General features: G+C 45.8%; 1 protein-coding gene across 1 annotated transcript; it reads right to left on the bottom strand.

The window, feature by feature from the left end:
* Positions 1 to 5,214: 5,214 nt before the first annotated feature.
* LOC309543899 (uncharacterized protein) lies at positions 5,215 to 7,051 on the bottom strand (the record flags this gene model as incomplete). Its single annotated transcript, XM_082276313.1, has 2 exons — positions 5,215 to 5,446; positions 6,441 to 7,051. The coding sequence occupies 2 exons, from the start codon at positions 7,049 to 7,051 to the stop codon at positions 5,215 to 5,217; spliced, it is 843 nt and encodes a 280-aa protein (XP_082132439.1).
* Positions 7,052 to 7,813: the final 762 nt, after the last annotated feature.

Here is a 7,813-nt window from a genome sequence, read left to right as displayed (position 1 = left end):
CTCCTAGCTCCTGCAGGGCTTTCAGTGGCTGCAGGGGCGGACTAAATTTCTACCATATGCTGCCCCACCGAACCTCCTATCCAGCTTGGCACTAGCTGTATTCACGATGTTGACAAGTAGTCATCTGTTCCTAGGACCGCCTCCTAGCTCCGCCCCCGGACTCCGGCTTCAACTCCCGCTTCTTCCCTGCCGCTGGTCAGGTAGGAGAAATGCTCCCTGCCCCGAGGCTGCTCAAGTAGATACACACACAATCTCTGCCACAGCAGAGTATCAGGAAATACACTGCCCAGCAAGTATAGTGTTCCAGGTGTCCAACTGACTGTCACTCTGCTCCCCCGCCCCATACTGTCCCCCTCCCCCATACTGTCCTCCATTGTCCCCCTCCCTTCATGCTGCCCCCCCATACTGTCCCCCTATACTGCTCTCCGCTGCCCCCCTCCCAGCCACCCCCCTCAACACCACCGCTAGTGGAGAGGGGGGGGCAGTTAATGCACATGACAGCATTTAATCCAGGCACTGCAGCCTGGAATGGTCAGGATTTACTAACTGGATTAAATGCTGTCATGTGCATTACTCCCACCCCCCCCTGGGAGTGGAGTGGGGGGTAATGCACACGACAGCAGCCTGGAAGGGGCACGCAGGTCTCTGCATTGAAAGGGGGTACGCTGGTCTCTGCATTGAAAGGGGGCACACTGCTCTGCATTGAAAGGGGGCATGCTGGTCTCTGCATTGAAAGGGGGCACGCTGGTCTCTGCATTGAAAGGGGGGTACGCTGGTCTCTGCATTGAAAGGGGGGTACGCTGGTCTCTGCATTGAAAGGGGGTACGCTGGTCACAGTGCATTGAAAGGGGGCACGCTGGTCATTCTGCATTGAAAGGGGGCACGCTGGTCACAATGCATTGAAAGGGGGCACGCTGGTCACAATGCATTGAAAGGGAGCATGCTGGTCATTCTCTGCATTGAAAGGGGGCACGCTGGTCATTCTGCATTGAAAGGGGGCACGCTGGTCTCTCTGCATTGAAAGGGGGCACGCTGGTCTCTCTGAATTGAAAGGGGGCACGTTGGTCTCTCTGCGTTGAAAGGGGGCACGCTGGTCTCTCTGCGTTGAAAGGGGTGCTCACTATACCTTAATTACTGAAGGCCCCTTTCACACTTTTGTGACCTCAAAGTCATGCAATTTTTTTACAGCGTTTTTTGCCGCAAAGCAATGCCTATTACATTTTTCTGTGCCCCCCCCAAAAAAAAATTTTGAGCACCAGCCGCCACTGCCAGGCTGTGTCCAGAAGGATTTATTTATTAGAGAGCACGCTGCATGACTCTGGGCCACCACCAGACCAGACAATGCTTGATGGGCCTACTTTAGGCCTGATTCACATGTATACAGGTTGGGGGCCCACATTTTCAAAGGCACAGCATCCTATTCATTTGAATGAGCTGCTTTCCCGCAGAAAAAAAAGGTGCATGCAGCATTTTAAAATTTCAGTGGCATCATGCACCATGCGACTTACCTGCAGTTCCTTCACCGGCAAGTTTGCTGTATTTGTAGGTATGTGGGCCATGCATTTAAAAACACAATGCATTTGCGTTAACTGTGTCATGCAAACGCACTGTGTTTTTAAATGCATGGCCCACATACCTAAAAACGCAGAAAGCTTGCCAGTGCAGGAACTTCAAGTAAGTCGCATGGTGCAAAAGCAGGATGGATTTCAAGGCCACTGAAATTTTAAAATGCTGCATGCACCTTTTTTCTATGTGAAATGCAGGTGTTGCACATATGCTGAAAGTATGGTCAATAATTCCAATGTGCGAAGGGATCGGACCGGGTGAAACCAGAATTATTTTTATTGAAAACGGTTCTGCAAATACAAGGACATGAGTGAGGTATGATTCTGAGGGACACAGCACTTCTATTCTGTTCCCCAGGAACGAAAGATCTAACTTTTAGTTCCTCTCATGCCTTGCTTGCAGTTGTGCTTTGTGCTGCCATCTACTGGTAAATTAATAGAAATGCCAGAAAACGGAAATGTGTTATTTTTATGGGGTACCTGACATCCCTTACACTCTCCCCCACAAAATTTGATGTCGTCCCCGACATATGCAGATTTAGTATTAGAACCATTCCATGCCCCATCTCACAAAAGCCATTGGGAGCCAAGGTTAAGTAGTATTCCAATTACTGGAGGAACCATCCTCCCTGTGACATCTACTCCCAGTTATGTCACAGTTTCCCACCAGGTCCAGAGCGCTCATGTACCTGGTGAGATATTGTTGCATATAGCCAACCAGTGGCGGCTGGTGCTCAACATTTTTGGGGGGGCGCAAACAGAAAAATGTAATAGGCATTGCTTTGCGGCAAAAAACGCTGTAAAAAATTGCGTGACTTTGAGGTCGCAAAAGTGTGAAAGGGGCCTTCAGTAATTAAGGTATAGTGTGCCCTCTTTCAATGCAGAGAGACCAGCGTGCCCCCTTTCAATGCAGAGACCAGCATACCCCCTTTCAATGCAGAGAGACCAGCATGCCCCCTTTCAATGCAGAGACCAGCGTACATGCCCCCTTCAATGCAGTGACCAGCATACATGCCCCCTTTCAATGCAGTGACCAGCGTACATGCCCCCTTTCAATTCAGAGAGAGACCAGCGTACATGCCCCCTTCAATGCAGTGACCAGCATACATGCCCCCTTCAATGCAGTGACCAGCGTACATGCCCCCTTTCAATGCAGTGACCAGCGTACATGCCCCCTTCAATGCAGTTACCAGTGTACATGCCCCCTTCAATGCAGTTACCAGTGTACATGCCCCCTTCAACTTACGACTAAGCACTCCAATGTGTGAAACATGTCAACTGTAACCTATCCTGCGCTATTGTCCTATGTTTGAAGAATAAAGGACGTTTTATTGGATTACAACAGCGGGGAGCAACCAGTTTCTTCTCATTTCTATGTCACTGCAGTAGCGAGGCGGGGCCAGCACCTGTGAGTAATCCATTACATACTACACCTGAGCGGTATCCTGTTTTTTCTGTACTTCACATGCACAGTAAAATGTTTCCTTAACTATACCTTGCAACTGCCACTATAACTGCTTGTATACTGATGGGGCTGCCCAATCTGGCCAAAAACAAACATCACCATATGTCTACGGCTGTCCTACAGACTACACTGGCTGAAAGACCTAAGGAGAAAATAATAACAAATAATTGCTTAATAGCTAATGTTTCTTCTGGGGTAAGCAGAGGCCAGGAAATGTCAAATGACATATGAAGACAATCGGATCACGTTTTCCACATTCCACATGTAGTGGTGCTCTGTTATTTATTGGCAGCTTACACTATAAAGAAGAATGAAGGAAGAACAGCCTGAGGAAATGTTGTCAATGTATTACAGCAAACACAAAAATGGTTTGTCTGCATTCTCCATTTGCACCACTAGATGGCCTAAATACCAAAAACATAGACTAGTTTCCTTTTCTTTTTTTTTTCTACATACACAGAATAATCTTCAGTAATGTTTTAGAAATACAGTAAAACCTTGGATTGCGAGCATAATTCGTTCCGGAAGCATGCTTGTAATCCAAAGCACTCTTATATTAAAGCGAATTTCCCCATAAGAAATAATGGAAACTCAGATGATTCGTTCCACAACCATTTATTCATAAGTCCTTCAGTTTATAGTCCATATAAAAAGATTATAGCATTGCGATAGGTTACATAACCAATAAAATGTCCATCCACAAATAGCCGCTTCCACAAGGGGATTAGAAGCAAAATCCAGCAGGAGCTACAGAGTATCAAAGAGAAGAGAGGTGCCTCTAAGTGCAGCAATATGGTTCCATTTAATGAAGGTACAACATTTAGCAACTCACATGGTTGATAAATAAAACAGGCACATCTTTTTTTTTTTTTTTTTTTTCTTAAAAATCTAATAGTTTAGTTATTATAAGATACAGAGTCAGACTACACAGATTTTTAAACCGTAGTGTTCACATGTTTAACAATAGTGCATATAATAAAACCACACATTTTCATGTGTCAGCTATTAAAAAAAATAAGTGATCCTTCAACTATTTTACAGGTTATATTATAAGCAAATTAAGAGCCAACCACCATTTGTAGGTTTGTGAAGAGTGCATTTGTGCAGGAGGGGGCGCAATTAAACCAAAAAAAAAAAAAAAACACCATTACACCAAACAAACACATGAAAAGGTGTGAGAAAGTCATAGTACATTTATACCACCTGTGCGAGTGCAAAAAAGTGTAAAATCATGTGCATGCAATCAAAACTTCAACAGTGAAATATGGGATATTGATGGTATGGCTTTTAATAGAGATTCCCAGTGGTCAACCCAGACCTCAGGCAAAAAAAAACACTGGTTTGCTTTTAAAGACCAGTCTCCCAGTACCATATCATGTTCTTTTCCCCTGCCATGAGTAACTAAAATACCCGATAGTTTGATTCCTTATTATGGGGGCCAGTGCCATCACATAGGAGCAGGAGACAAATGTGCAAGCTCTGACTTGGGATTATACCCAACAGCTAAGCAGAGACTGGTCCTTTACTTGGACATTTAAGTTGAACTGTGCTTGTCCATGGAGGGCAACCTAGGAGAGGAACCATGAAAATATAATTCTGCAGTCTACACTTGACAGGTTAGTGCACGATTGCAGGTTCTCTGAAATCTAAAAATATTCAAGGACATTTACAGTAGAGGCAACTAGACCCGATTAGATCAGGTTCCCACAATAAATATTGACCATATTGATGGGGGGGGGGGGCTCAAAAACAAGGAGGTACACACCAATCAGAAACATAGACATGATCAGGAGCAATCTTCTGTGCTTAATCAGTGAGCTTTTGTGAAGGTTTATGTGTCAGATAGGTGATGAGAAAGCTAGATGATCAGGAGCCAACTGGGGTTAATCTACCAGAACTGGAGAGTGCAATATCTGGTGCAGCCCTGCATAGAAGCCAATCAGATTCCATTTTTTTTTTGTTAAAGCTTAATTGAACAGCCTGAAGTTAGAAGCCAATTGGCTACCATGCACAGCTGCACCAAAGTTTGCACTAGCTCTAGCAAAATCAATCCCAGTGTGCCTAGTGGAGTAGGTGATTGACAATAGCTGACTGATCGTAGCTGTGACTTGGTAAATTTGTAGATCTAAATTCTGGCTATGGGCTACAGTTAGGTCCCCTATACCTTTAGATTAACGGGACATATTACAGATGTACATAGCCGAGTCCTAAAAAAAATGCAAGACACTTTTTTCTTCTACTAATCCATGGCGTAGAAGATACTGGTTCCGCTCTCTCTTCGGATAGCGTGGATACATCCATGAGCATCAAATCCTCAAAGCTGCAGAATTCTTCATTTGATGTGCTCCAGTTTTTTTCAGGCTCACACGTTTTTTCCTTGTTGGATTTGTGGAAATCGTAACTGTCCCAGAAGATACTAGGTGTAGGCAAGGCCGGTGCTTCCACTAGGCAAACTAGGCAGCCGCCTAGGGCGCATTGCCACCTAGGGGCGCAGCCAGGAGTCGGCAATCTCTCTCCATCATGAATGATTATTGTGAGCTGAGGGGAGAGGTGGCGGTAGGGGAGGTAGAAGGGGCAGAGAAAGATGCCAGGTGTCTTGGGCAGTGGTGGAACTATCAGGCCCTGGCTTTCCACTACTGTTGGAGGGGCCCCAAGAGGCAGGAATGGAGCCCACCAGAGTGCTGCCTGCATGATGATCCTCTTCAGCTGTAGCTGAACGGCCTTTACCCCAGGCAGGAAGTGACTCTCTGCACTGAGCTGGTGCCTGGGTGTTACATGGAGCATCCCTGGTGTGAATGGGAATCGGGGTCACCAGGTGTGCCATGGGGAATCAGAGTCACCAGGTGTGACTTGGAGGATAGGGGTCACCGGGTGTGCCATGAGGAATTGGGGTCCCTGGGTGTGCCATAGGGGATTGGGGTCCCCAAGTGTGACACGGAGGAACATTGGGGTCCCCAGGTGTGACATGGAGGAACATCAGGGTCCCCAACTGTGACATGGAAAAACATCAGGGTCTGACATAGAGGAACATTGGGGTCACTGAGCATGACAGCATGACATGGAGGAACACGGGGGTCCCTGGGTGTGACATGGAGGAACATCAGGGTCAGTGGGTATGACAGCATGACATGGAGGAATATTGGAGTCCAAGGGTGTGACATGGAAAAACATCAAAGTCCCTGGGTGTAACACGGAGGGACTTCAGGGTCCCCGGGTGTGACATGGAGGAACATGGGGGGTCACTGGGTATGAAAGCATAACATGGAGGAACCATCAGATCAGGGTCACTGGGTATGACACAGAGGAGTATTTAACCCCTTCCCTTTTTTTTTTTTTTTTTTGGGGGGGGGGGGGGGCGCAAGTAGCTGGTCTTGCCTAGGGCGTAAAATAGTCTAGCACCGGCCCTGGGTGTAGGAGTAGCATCTATTCCATCTACATAGCTCAGTAAATCATGCAAGGAGGAGATTTCTGTATCACCATCGTCCAAGGTTTGTATGGTTTCGTTTCCAAGCACACAACTCCTTTTCTTGTTTGATTCGTGGAGATCATAACTGTCCCAGAGGATACTAGGTGTAATATCTATTTCTTGTACACAATTCAGTAAGCCATACAAGATTTCTGTATCACAATCCTGTATGACAACATGTGAAATTAAATCTGCAGGAACCAAGAAATAGAAGATCTGTTGTGTAGCCTGTGGCTCAGTATTACTCGCTGGTTCTTCCTCTGCAGCCATGCATGGCAAGGAGCTCCCATCTAAAGCTGGCAATGTGGCTAAGCTTTCTGTTAAATCGGTGTATGTGATTTCAGGACATTGTGAGTGTGCACCTTGTAGTGAAGAAGTGTAGAAGTGATCAAAGTTTTCTATATCCCAATAATAGCTTTGACTTGGTGTAACAAAAGAGGGAGAGTTCAGACAACCAAAGAGTTCAACCGCTGTGTTCAACAAAACACACTTTAAGAGCTTGTTTGAGGACAAACGCTTGCCAAGTGTGTTTATCATTTTCCTTAAACGGTCCATGATTTCCTTCAATGTTCTGACTCTATATCTGCTAAAAAAACAGGCACATCTAAGTATGCAGGCATCCGAGATAAAGCTGTCCACATAGACTATTTTCTGCACTGCCGGCTGCCAGTCTGTAATCCTGACTGGGAAGACCACCCTGCAGTAAAGCGATCTGAAAGCGAGGAGCAGCATTGAAGGGATGACGTAGATGGCGGTGCGGAGGATGGTCTATGTGGACAGCTTTAGCCTGGATGCCTGCATCCTTAGATGTGCCTGTTCCAATCATCAACCATGTGAGTTGCTAAATGTTGTACCTTCATTAAATTTAACCATATTGCTACACTTAGAGGCGCCTCTCTTCTCTTTTATACTCAGCTGTGACTTGAGGCTATTTGTATATCAAGACATTGCTTGTATATCAAGTCAAAATTTATTTGAAAATTTTGCTTGTCTTGCAAAGCGCTCTTAAACCAAGTTACTCTCAAACCAAGGTTTTACTGTATTCATGAAAATGCATTTTATTTACAGGACAAGTCTGGTCTAAATAACAATAAGATTGTTTGAAAAACATCTTCTAAAATCATGAAATACAATCACAGACATCCCAAGCTGCAAAAACTCATTTCAGGGAGGTGCCCCCCCCTCCACGCACGCCGCCCCCCCCCACGCACGCCACCACCACCGCACCCCCCCCCCCCCTTCCCAATTTAAAACAACCAGAGAATAATGAAATAAAATGTAATTAGTATACCTGGTCACTGGTGTTGGTCCTGGCCT

Source organism: Pelophylax lessonae, assembly GCF_965119305.1.
Source record: "Pelophylax lessonae genome assembly, contig: HAP1_SCAFFOLD_495, whole genome shotgun sequence".
Classification (NCBI taxonomy): domain Eukaryota; kingdom Metazoa; phylum Chordata; class Amphibia; order Anura; family Ranidae; genus Pelophylax; species Pelophylax lessonae.
Note: the sequence above shows the minus strand (reverse complement) of the source record. Positions and strands in the feature narration are given on the sequence as shown.